Source organism: Arachis hypogaea, chromosome 8 (genome assembly GCF_003086295.3).
Source record: "Arachis hypogaea cultivar Tifrunner chromosome 8, arahy.Tifrunner.gnm2.J5K5, whole genome shotgun sequence".
Classification (NCBI taxonomy): Eukaryota; Viridiplantae; Streptophyta; class Magnoliopsida; order Fabales; family Fabaceae; genus Arachis; species Arachis hypogaea.
The window spans coordinates 18010152-18023032 of record NC_092043.1 but is presented as its reverse complement, the minus strand read 5'-3'; the positions used below and the strand labels follow the sequence as shown (position 1 = coordinate 18023032).

Here is a 12881-nt window from a genome sequence, read left to right as displayed (position 1 = left end):
AATATCAGAAAACTATCGAAACAATGACAAAAAATTTCAATGTACGATGAGTCTAGATATTTTACATAATAATGCCGTTTTAAATAATAACATTAGGTGACATTTTACGTACATTTTCTTACTAATCCAATCAGTCAAAAGTAAGCACCACTTTAGACTGCAGAATCATGTCAAGTTGATGTCACTCCCTTTATGGTCATTCGGTCCAGGCTAAGTGCTAAATTGCATTAGACACTTGTGTTTTAGCCCATTTGTACTACTACCAGGTGATCCAATCACCGGTTGGCCATGAAACTAGAGTCCTACGACATCCTTTAATGTAATCTACACTTAACGTGTGAAAGATTGAAAGTGTGCCTCTTACAACGCCACCTTTCAACCATTGTATTTATTGTAGGACAATGAGTTTTAGATATATAGTAAAAATCACTTTTTTTTTTAACTGTTCTTCCCCCTAACATCATAGAATTGAATTTAATTTAAGCATCTCGTGTGTAAGTTTCTAATTTTTAGAAGCCTAAAAAAAAAAAAAATAAATAATGATAACAGCCAATAATTAAGACTAACAACAACAACATCAACAATAATAATAATAATAAATATGATTATATGATTAACAATAATTACAAAATTAATACTAAATTTAAATAAAAAAATTAACAATTAAAAAATTAATCCCTCATTTGAATAACTAACATAATTACTTAATTGGTAATTACTAAATTATTTACATACAAAAGATTGTCAAGATACTGTATGATGCAGTTTTCGGGACGTGTGATGTTACGACCTCTTTTTTTATTTTTTTTTACTGCAAAAAAATTCTAACAATTAATAATAATTTTTTTGATAAATATTTATCGCAAAGATTAATAACTAAAAAAAATACTAACAGTTACTAAAATTGTATACTAACCATAATCAATACTAATTTTGTTTTCTCAATACATTTTTTAAATAAAACTAAAATTACTAAAATTATATTCGAACAATTAATAATTAAACCTGTTTTTTAAATAAATAATTAAATTAATTAAATAAAACTAGAATTACTGAAAATAATAAATCTGTTTTTTTAAAAAATAATTGAAGTAAAACTAAAATTACTAACAAAATATGCTAACAATTTTATTTCTGATTTTTTAATAAATATTTAAAAATAGTTAAACTACTTAAAAATATATAGAACCCACTATACCAACAGCTAATAATAATAATTCTATTTTGAAATAGGATTTAAAATAATTAATTACATGTTAATTCATTAATTAATACTAATCAACTAACATTAACACTAACACTAACTAACAAGACTAATAAACAATTGTTACTAACAACTAGCAACTGCTCTAATTAAGACTGATCAACTAGAAAACAATATCAATAAATTATATACTTTCAGCATACAAAATTATTTGAATAATTAACTAATAATAATATTAACTAAATTACTTACTTGTATTGTAAAATACTAGTTGTATTCTTTTTCAGAGTGAACTTTGTGATGAGCTCGTGACTGTGGAAGCCTGGAAGGTAATGCTGAGGGGGGTGTGGGGTTTGGTGTTTTGAAGAAGTGTGAAAATGGGAGATAAAAAGTTAAAAACTATAGGAAGCTTTTCAAGTACACGAGAAATATCAGTGCTTCAGATATTTTAACCGAATTATAAAAAAATATATATAATATATATTAATTAAAATCAACAGTTAAAGTACGCTGATCTCAAGAAGGAAAAAAATGAGAAGTGAAAGGGAAAGGGAAGGGAGTCACAGGGGTAGGGGAATATGAGCATGCCACGTGTTGAGCCCCTAGACATTCGGCACTGCCAAACTGACAGTACGGAATACACGTGTGTTGGGCCATTTTTTTGGAATTCACATACTAAAGCCCAATATTAAAAAAACGTTCGGTAATTGTCAATCCAAAGAATTTTATACAACAACGCTATATAGTAAAGGAAAAAAGAAGATAAAACGAGACCCCAAATATGCGATCAACCTAAGGTTGTAACTTGTTACTAATAAGCAAAAACAGCATATATAATAGCAAATGGATTTGACAAAACACACTGCAAATCAGATATAAAAAGTTGGCAATTAACATAACATTGCTACACCCTTCAGCAAGTATGTGACAAACTGTTTTAACTTACATTGCTTAACAGACACATCTCAGTAATGCAGCAAGCAAAACTAAACATATACCATGTTCACTACTTCCAACTCCATGCAATCGTTTTAGGCCTCAACACAGCATCAAAGGTTGCTTCAATGATTTGTGGCACAATGTTGTGTCCGGAAAATTTGCAAGAGGATAACCTACATAGTAATACTGATCTGAGTGTGTCATTTTTGCAAATCCAAATGAGTTTGTCCAAAATTTTATTAAATTAGGAGCAGCAGGCAATAGCAACCTCTCAACACCCAACTTAACCAACAGCTTCTCAAGCTGATCCATCAGAATTCGACACATTCCCTGATTTCGATACTGGTTCCTCGTGGCGACAAGCGGCACTTCTGCAACCTTTTGGCCATAAATCCTTGTGTTTGCAACAGAGATCACCTCATCATTCCTCTCTAGAATCACAGTGTAGAACCCTGTAAAGTTCATACGTGGCAGCCATGAATATCTGCTGAACATAATATCTGCAGCAATGTCTCTTCCAAACACAGGATCTATGATGGGCTCAAAACACTCATGAGTTACTCCAAGTGCGACATTTAGCTTGCTCTCCATTTCAGTAATGTATCCATCGTCATCATTGTCATTATTGCTATTCTTGAGGCTCGTCAACAGTGTCCAAGTTAGATTACCATCACCCACAAGAATTGGTTTTCCCAACATGCTATTCAGTGTCAAAAATATCTTCTCACAAGCTTTATTGCAAAACCAAAGCTCATTACAATCGGTTTCCATTTCCAGAAAAGCAAAGTCTCTAGAAGCTGCTAAACATCCAATGTGGAATCTGCGGTGACACTGATAACAAGCTATAAAATTGTTAGCCAAATGACTTTCCTGTCTAGAAGAATCTTCTCTGCATTTGGGACGGTTGCAAATTCTGCAAGAACATGAAGGGCAGAACCAATCACCAGGGGGAACATGATCAAGGCCAATACATTCAGCGTGGAATGACGCCGGACAGCGATCACAGAGAAGAATGAAACCCCCCTTGAGACAAATTGAACAAATGGAATCATTTTCATGATGATGATCATTATCCCCATTGTTGTTAGCCTTGATCATCATCAATGCTTGGTTCTGACAATCCAACAAAGACCTTGTATCATGTTCCAAGAAGATACTAGCAGAGGGAGGTTGACCTTTGCAACCGGCATGAACCTCGAATTGAGAGAGTGTAAGCAAAGAATCACAACAATGGCAGCCAATACCAGAACGAAACAGCTTCCCTCTCTTCACCAATTCATTATCTTTCCCTCCACAGCAGAAAACCCACGCCTCTTGCGCCACCACATTGTTGTCAATCAGCCAAGAAAGAATCGTTCTTGGATTCCGAAACGCCGGCAAATTAGGATTATCAGAAGAACTCCGTTCCCTCGTTACTTTTCTTGCAGCATTAGGACTTTCACCAGAATCACGACGACGACCGCCACCGCCACGAGGACTTACTAAATTGGATAATTGATGAGACGTAGGAGTCCAATCTTCATCGTCACTCGGTTTCTTGCGTCTCCGAGGCCTACCACCGGTTACCTTGGAACTCGTAGGTTGTTGAGCAGAAGACGGTGATGCAACAGGTAGAGATTGGTGTGATCCATTGGAAGTAGATGAAGAATCTTTGTTATTCTCTTCAATGCAGGCTTTGCATGCAGTTCTGAGAGAAATGTAGGTCTTACCAGAAGGGGATTTGTAACGAAGTTCCCAGCGAGTTTTCTTGTCGCAATAAGAAAAGATCCAACCCAACGAAACGAGGTGTTTCTTCGCCTTCAAGCTCAGGTCAAAATCGTGTCTTTGATCCTTTGACGCTGAACATTGGTACCATTCCACCACCGCACGAGGGCAATTCTCTCCTTCAATTCTGATCTCAGGAGGGGGTTTACCAGTCAGTGACATTCTTCCAAGCTTCTCAATTCATCAGCATGGCGGAGTAACTGACAGAGAGCAAGAATCTTCTTAATTGGGGGATACTTTTTTAAACAAATTTTCTAAATCCTAATTTCGAATAGTGTTTTGTTTTTACTCTTTTCTTTATTTTCACATTTATTTATTTATTTGTTTTTATTGTGCAATTTGAAAGATTTTAAAAATCTGTTATTCCGAAAAGATTTCAAATTTTATCGGTTGAGGAATTCAAATTTTTTTTTTTTTTGGAAAATTAGTTTCATATATATATTCTCTAAAGAAATCAATCATTTAAATGAGTTGAAAATATCAGCCAATCTTCAAGATTTACATTTTATTTATGAAGACTACTTAGAAATTAAAGCTTGATATATTTTTTTCCATTCTACCAAATCTTTCTAATTCAATAATTTTATTTGATGCATCTATAGTTACATATTATTCCAATTAATTTTTTTATATATATAAAGAAACTAATCAAGCATGAATAGGGTAATTCTAATGATTTTGTAAAATCTTTTATTACGAAGGTCCTAAAGTTAGTATTTAAAATTTTTATGAATGAAAATGAGTAGGTATAAAAGAAAGGGACTATTTACATGATGATATCTTTATATAAAGATGACATTGTAAACTCTTTGATGGTTAATTAAATATATTTAGTTGAATATATCAATTCATCTAATGATCTTCTATTTTATTTTTATGTAAAGATATTATTATGAGAATATCCACCTAAAAAAATTTATTGAATGTATTATACTCTTCAATTTTTTTTTTTAGAAATACTAGATAAACAAATTTAGAATTTAGAATTTGAGAAACTACATTTTTTTTAACTTATACTTTTTACACTTTTAAATAATACTCTTAAATACTTGTTAATAAAATCCTCATTAATTGTGATTTTTAATATACCAATAACTAAAATATACATTTATTGTCAATGTTTTAGAGTATATATTCACCCAAAATATATACATTATTTCTAAATTTAAATTGTTTATTGGTTCTTAATGGTATGAATTTTTAAAAGATTCTACTGATGATTTTATTTATTTTTTTTAGAGAAAAAGAAAGAAAGAGAGAGAATTTTTTTACTGAAATAAAATTTAAAAAAATTATTATTTTTTCAAATCTAATTTTTTAAATTTAATTTTTTAAATATATATTTGTTTGTATTTACACAAAAACAAGTCTTATTTTTTTTGGGAAATAATGATTTTTTTTAATTTGTAATTAAAAAAATCTTTGTCAAATATGGCTTATTCGTACGTGTGTATCTTTTGAGATAATAGTTGCCATTGACGCCGACGATATTAAAGAAGTCATGGTTGTTATTTGTGTTTTGTGTGTTTTTACTTTTTATATACTGTTTAGAGATCTATGTATTTTTTGAAGACGATGATAATGACTTACAAATTTAGATATCCAAAGGTGAAAACTTAGGTAAAGTCGATATCTGAGAGCCGTTAGATGAAAATTTAGTCAAATAAGTCAAACCATCTAACAACTTTCAGATATCAACTTCACGTGAAATCGACCGCACCTGAGTTTCCACCGTATCCAAAACTTCATGGAAACAATTGGAGGCATGCCCCCCAAATATTTTGTAGAATTAAAAGTGTGACCACTTATTTTATTTGGGCAGAAACTCACCTGCAGTCGACTGCAGGTGAAGTTGTTTCTGGATGGCTGACACGTATTACTATATAGTTTAAAAAAATCGGTTTATTTTATATAAATGATTTATTTAAAAAAACTGGTTTAAATTGAACCAAATAGTTACTTTTATTCTCCTCTTCTTCGTTTCGCACGTAAAATTCGTTCTCTTTCAATTCCTTTTTGAGAACTAATATGAAACTTTCAATTAGGTATGTTCATTTTATTTATATTTCTTAATCAAATTTATTATTTCAAATGTATTTCTTAATTTATGTTTTTATTCATTCCTCTGTGAATGATGAAAATTATTTAATAAATACGTATATATTTATGTCATCACACCATTTTGATGTTCAGGATCATAAATGCCAAGATAATTCATTTATGTGATGGAAGACAAAAATGTAATTATGGTATAACGTAGACTAGTTTGATAGCATGAACATTGTTGAAATTTTGGCATGATCTCTTTCATATTTGTTATATGTCTCTTTAGTTGGTGATGTTATAATTTATTGTGATGATATGATGGTAGTTTAATTGTATGAGTTAGGTCCTTTTTATTTGGTTGAATTTTTTCTATGGCTATCCTATTCTTGATGGCAATGTCAAAATAAATATTTTCATTAGTTGTTATTTTTTTTCTCTATTTTTGAATCAATTTTATTTTGAAAAAATTTATTAAAAATTTTTGTTGTAGACAAAATTAATAATATTATGTTCAATTATTTAAGGAGACCAAATTAATATTTTGATTAGATACTTTTGTTTTATTAAAAATAAATTCTAATTTCATTAAAAAATAAATTCTAGTTGATAAGTAAAAACACAAAAACGTGCATGATAGTGAAATCATAATTTCTAGACAAGTAAATTATAGTTTTATTATCTTAAAAAAATAATTTATTTATAGAATAATATTGAAAAATCAACAATAATTTACATGAAAATAGTTTATTAGTAAAATAAAAGTTAATTGATTGATTACCATAAAATTTAGTTTAACTATAAATTTGCAATTGAACATATTTTTACAACTTAATTTAAAATCTGTTTACAGCTTAATTTAAAAGCAACTGAAAATATAAGTTATGGGAAACAAAACAAAATTTATCAAGAAAATAAAAACAGAGACACAAAAAAAAGATAGGTGATATCATTTATGCCATCCCTATAGAAAAAACCGTGAATTTTGTTTCTTTTTCAGAATACTAAATTTTACTTTTTCAAACAATTTGTATACATATATTTGACAAAAATTAAATAAAAAAAGGTTTCAGATAAATTTAAAGAAAAATTGGTCAATATAAACGAAGAAAAAGAACATATCAAATTCATCTGTTAGGAATTTAGGAATAACAAGTAAAAAGAATTTAAATTATTTTAAAAGTAGTTATTTGGTCTATTCAAACCGGTTTTTTTAAATAAACCATTTGTATAAAATAAATTGATTTTTTTTAAACCATATAGTAACACGTGTCAACGATCCAGAAGCAACTTCACCTGCAGTCGACTGCAGGTGAGTTTCCACCTGTTATTTGGTACAAATTGTTGCAAATTTTTCAAACTCTTAAATCCTAGTTCAAAACTTACTACACACACATTCTCCTCTTTATATAAAATTTAACTATGAAATAATAAATAATACAAATAACAAATGCTTCATACTATTTTATTAATTTTAATATTTTATAAACCAAAATTATTTTTAACTAAATTATAAAATAGATAAACTATATATATAAGTATTTATTAAAATAAGTCTAATATTTTAATTTTTTTATACCACATTTATTTATTTATTTTTATTGTGCAATTTGAAAGATTTTAAAAATCTGTTATTCGGAAAAGAATTCAAATATTTTTTTTTTGTTAATCATGAAAAATTAGTTGCCAATCAATTATTGCTTAAATGGCATAGTCTTCTTATACTCATCTAAGAGATTGCAGGTTCGAATTTTCACACATAAATATACAAACGTAAATTTGGAATTGGTGTGTTAACCTTCACTTAATTATGAGAGATACAAACACACTGAAAAAAATCATGGCAAAAGTAGTTTTAAATAAAACTATCCCTTTATTTAAGCAGTTTTTTGTTTTTCTTTTTTTGTTTAACTTATTTAAGTAAAAAAAAAAAGAGAAAGGAATCAGTTCCGAACTAATTACTTAAAATCTAAAAGAAAATAAACAGAAATAGAATATCTATACACAAGAAGCGGTTACTAGTATACAATTTTGCCATCTTGTAATGCAGTGATTCAGATGAGCTTCAATACCAGAACAAGCCTTTATTTACGAATCATACAAACATCTAGTATCAAACACATGCATAGACGAAGAACACCGGAAGGATGGAACATATATCGAGTCAAAACTCAGTTACTCCAGCTGTCCTGATCTTCAGCAATTCCTTCTTCCTGCAGTTCAACACAAGGTGTTGTTAAACCATGACATAACGAAAGATGCTTTGACCTGGCATACATGTATGATAATCTTAAACAAGAACGGTACAGAGTGTTTACCATTTCATCTGAAATTAACCTAGCAGGTGACCACACAAGAATTTGTCTATCATTCCCACCAGTGTATAATTCCTGCCACAACCAAAAACTGTTAGAAAGTACATAGAGCTTGGTACTATGACAAAAGTATTATAATTCATATAAAGTACAATGACAGATTTTGAGACAGTATAATGCATTTTGGCAGTTGCTTATTGTTAGGATTTGGTTGAATTAGTCCCACATTGCTTAGGATAGCAAATGGAGTGGGTGGCCTAGGCTATAAATATGAGGCTAAGTTCTCCATTTGTTTTTGCACCAGTCAGAAACACTTTAAGCTTGTATCTGATTTTTCTTTTCCTCTGTACTCTTTGATTAGAGAGTGTTGTGAGGTGTAGTTAGATATTTGCTTTGAAAGAGTGTGGGTGTACTGGGGTGCCGGTGAGAGAAAGAAGTCTATGTGTTGTAACAATTTTCACATAGTGATATTCTCTGGTTGTCATTTGACAACGGCCGTGGTTTTTTCTCCGGTAATTGGAGTTTCCACGTTAAATTCTTGTGTTGTGATTGTGTCTATTTTATTTCTCTGTCAAAGGTGTTTTCTCAAGGGGGAATTGTGTCTTATTCCCAACAAGTGGTATCAGAGCTTCGGTTCGGTGGGATTTATTCTTAGTATGCTCTGTGGTTGCAGCCTAGTCTGATCTTCCACATCAAAAAAGAATTTTGTCCTGTAGCTTGAGGTTGATCTTTGGTTGCTGTTGTTGTTGCTGGAAGGCAGTGTGACTCTGTGAGAGTGCAGTTTGGAAAAGGTTCTGGCTAAGGAAAGACTTGGTATTTAAGTGTGTCCATTGTGACCCACCTCTCTTTCCTGGGGACCCTTCCTAGTGCACGGTCTACAGTTGAGTTATAATATTCCAGTATACGGTTGCAACAATGTCAGGATATTCAAGTGCTGTGAAGCTTGAAATAGAGAAATTTGATGGAAGAATCAATTTTGGCTTGTGGCAAGTACAAGTCAAGGATGTGTTGATACAATCAGGTTTGCACAAGGCGTTGAAGGAGAAGATCTCTGGTTGCTCTCTCTATGAGAGAAGATGATGTTCTCTAGAAGACAAGAAGTATCCTCATGGTATTACCGCACTGCCATGGATAAGGATGAGTTGTGGCAATCAGGTCCACAATTGCACACGGGCATTGGTTGGCGTTGAGATGCAAGGTGTGTGGCGGAGTTAGGTCGATGGCTGAAGAACTTCCAGGAAAAGCCAATTTGGAAGTTGCACCATGAATTTTCAGCAAGGTTTCGATCTGTACCAAGGCGAAATGCTTGGAGTGGTCTAATTCCAAGTGAGTATACTTTCATGGTGGAGTATGATAGTTCTCTGAACTATGATTGTCGGTATAGACAATGGCAGCAAAGAATTGTCGGTGTTGACAATGGAAGCTGAAGATGTGTGACTATTTCAATCAAGGTGGAGATTGTTAGGATTTGGTTGAATTAGTCCCACATTGCTTAGGATAGCAAATGGAGTGGGTGGCCTAGGCTATAAATATGAGGCTAAGTTCTCCATTTGTTTTTGCACCAGTCAGAAACACTTTAAGCTTGTATCTGATTTTTCTTTTCCTCTGTACTCTTTGATTAGAGAGTGTTGTGAGGTGTAGTTAGATATTTGCTTTGAAAGAGTGTGGGTGTACTGGGGTGCCGGTGAGAGAAAGAAGTCTATGTGTTGTAACAATTTTCACATAGTGATATTCTCTGGTTGTCATTTGACAACGGCCGTGGTTTTTTCTCCGGTAATTGGAGTTTCCACGTTAAATTCTTGTGTTGTGATTGTGTCTATTTTATTTCTCTGTCAAAGGTGTTTTCTCAAGGGGGAATTGTGTCTTATTCCCAACACTTATAAGTGCAAGTAGCTTGAGATCTATAACTTGTGTCATTCCGGTTTCAAAGGTTGGATATTTCCTGAATAACTAGTATAATTTTTATATGGATCATATTCAACGACAGAGAATGGACAACCACCTCATCAACATACCTGATCTTGTTCATTAAACCAGCAAGAGTTCACGCATTCATAGTGGCCACGAAATGTTGCAGACGTGCTCCCAGACCACATGTCAAATGCCTGAATAGCACAAACAAGAGATCAGTAAACCACATTCTATTTGTAAATGGTTAAAATATAGTATATAATAAAACGAAGGAATAGTGCACCTTCACAGTTCTCATGCATGGAACAAAAACGCGGGTTGAATCCTGAGAGGTGGCTAATTGAATTGGTTTATTTGTTTGCAGGCGTACGGTTTCAAAGTTCACTAGCGTGTCACAGCCAGATTCAATATCCCACAACCTTAGTCTTGAATCAGACCCTGTGTTCCAACAGCATAGGAATAAACAAAATTTTGAAGAATAAGAAAAGACAAGTTTAACATAAAGTCCCATACGAAACCATTATTGCAATGCATAGGGATTTCTTATAATTATGGAATACAGTAACTAATGAAAAGACCTGAGCTTAGTAGATACATGCCATCATCTGTTACTTTTAACCCTGTCACAGCACCATAATGAGCTGTTGCGCGATCCTGAGTGGACAGCATTCCTGGATGTAATCTCTGCTTTATTGATCCCTTGGATGGAACTCTACCAATCACAACCTGTCTGCTCCCATTCCCATTAGGAAGCTTCTTTTGTGAAACGCGAACTTTTGCACTTGTTGTTTGGCCAGCCGAGGAAGACTTAAAACTCGACTCCTGTTAGAAATAAGGCTTTGGGATTATTAAGTATTCATTGAGACTTGCTATTAGCAGTTATGGAATAGAACAACCTTGTGTGTGATAGAGCGTTTAAGTACGGATGGGCGTCTTCCAAGCTGAGTCCGAGATTGATCTAAAACAAGGAAACAGCCAGCACGTCTAATATCCCAAAAACGTATCGCACCATCGCATCCTCCAGTCATCAACACCCATTCACTTGAAGTAGACCATTCAACACTCATTACTCCATCTTGAAGGAAACTTATATGTTAATATTTACCATAAGAAAAACAAAAAAGCCAGTGCGGTTTGTAGGTAAAAATCATATTAAAAACAATAGAGCCATACAAAGACATGTGAATTACAAAGTATGATTGGGATTGAGATGCATACCACGGTGGCCGGACAAGGTGTGAGCAAAAGCACCAGAAGCAACATCACAGAGGCGGACTTGGACATCCTCGGTGGCGGCGGCGACGAGCATGTGAGAGGTGGCCAAGGGGGACATGGCAGTCCGATAAACCTTGCCAGGCATCTTGAAATTCACCACAACCTGAGTGGTGTTGGTGTCCCAGACATTGATGTGGTGATCGAAGGAGCCAGTGATGAACAATCCAGTGTCCACAGGGTACCAGACGGCGGAGGAAACAGCATACTTGTGCGCCAGCTGGTGCTGCTTGTCCACGAGAAACAGACAGCGGTGCTTGGATATGAGGCCACCGGCTTCGTACTCGGTGGGGCGCTGCACGTCGAAGACGGCGACGGAGGCATCTGCGGCAGCGGATAGCAAGTATCTTCCCTCTGTCAAATCAACCTGATTTCACGGTCAAAGAGATGCAGGATTAGAAAAAGAGGCGCGAAGCAGAGGATGATAGTGACAAACCTGAAGGGAGTTCAGGGCGCCCTTGTGAGGAGAGAGAAAGTCTTTGTGGTTTGACAATTCGAGGTCGGAGACGTGGCGGGACTTGATCCGATTGGAGAAACGATGTGGGCGCAAATTACCAAATTCCCTGTCTCTGATCTGCTTCCACGTATGCATTTCCTAAGCATCTTTGAACGCATAACCCTCCCCCTCTCTCTCTCTCTCTCTCTCTCTTCCCCTTTCTGTTGCTGCTACTGCTTCTTCACTTTCCACTTTTGTGCCTCCGTTTCTGTCTTCCGGAATCCTCTTCTGTCCTCAAACGTTAAAATGTCCAGCTTACTTATCACTTATCACTCTCCTTATCCCATTTCCACATTCTACCATATTATTGGGCTCATCGCTCCTAAATTTGGCCCAACATTACGTGCTTTCTTTGTTAAGAAGAAAAAACCAAAGCATGCGGCTTTGTTCCTGTAGTTCTTTTTGGTGACATTTGTTCCTATAGTTTAACTCTATAGTTTCAACACCAAAAAAACACTGGTAAAGTTTAAATAGTTTACCCTTTACATCTTTTTCTTTTTGAAATTAAAAGATGGGTTTAATTTCAATGCACTCAACGTATAAATGATAGAGTCGTACAATTATATTTATTCTTTAAATAATTATTTATATATGATTAAGATAAAAAATAATTATTTTTATATATATATTTTTATATAATTGAATGCACGTGTAAAATTATTTTATAGTGACCGTACATTAAAATTAAATTTTTAAACAAATTTATCTATCTATCAAATAATAAATATGGCAACAAAATACATGAATTAATTTAATTTTTTAAATATTATCTATTTATATAAAATTAAAATATTTTTTTATATTTATTTTTTCTCTCACTCTTGTGTTTTAGAGATTAGAACACAGTTTTTGTAATTTATTTTTTATCTCTACTTTTTATACACTTTATTTTATATATATATATATATATATATATATATATATATATATATTAAAG

General features: G+C 33.0%; 2 protein-coding genes across 3 annotated transcripts; both read right to left on the bottom strand.

Moving 5' to 3' along the window:
* Nucleotides 1-2242: 2242 nt before the first annotated feature.
* Nucleotides 2243-4069, bottom strand: LOC112705100 (increased DNA methylation 1-like). Its single transcript, XM_025755958.1, has one exon. It carries the CDS (start codon nucleotides 4067-4069, stop codon nucleotides 2243-2245), a length of 1827 nt encoding a protein of 608 aa, XP_025611743.1.
* Nucleotides 4070-7930: 3861 nt separating this feature from the next.
* LOC112706432 (WD repeat-containing protein ATCSA-1) lies at nucleotides 7931-12370 on the bottom strand. 2 transcript variants are annotated; one of them, XM_025757732.3, is made up of 8 exons: nucleotides 11885-12370; nucleotides 11395-11815; nucleotides 11073-11251; nucleotides 10776-10998; nucleotides 10460-10614; nucleotides 10281-10370; nucleotides 8269-8340; nucleotides 7931-8163 (listed from the first exon to the last, which is right to left on the bottom strand). In XM_025757732.3, exons 1-8 carry the CDS (start codon nucleotides 12038-12040, stop codon nucleotides 8122-8124), a joined length of 1338 nt encoding a protein of 445 aa, XP_025613517.1. In that variant the 5' UTR covers nucleotides 12041-12370; the 3' UTR covers nucleotides 7931-8121. The 2 variants fall into 2 exon arrangements, with proteins under 2 accessions (XP_025613517.1, XP_025613515.1); XM_025757730.3 differs by having other exon boundaries at nucleotides 10755-10998; nucleotides 11885-12222.
* Between the last annotated feature and the right edge of the window lie 511 nt (nucleotides 12371-12881).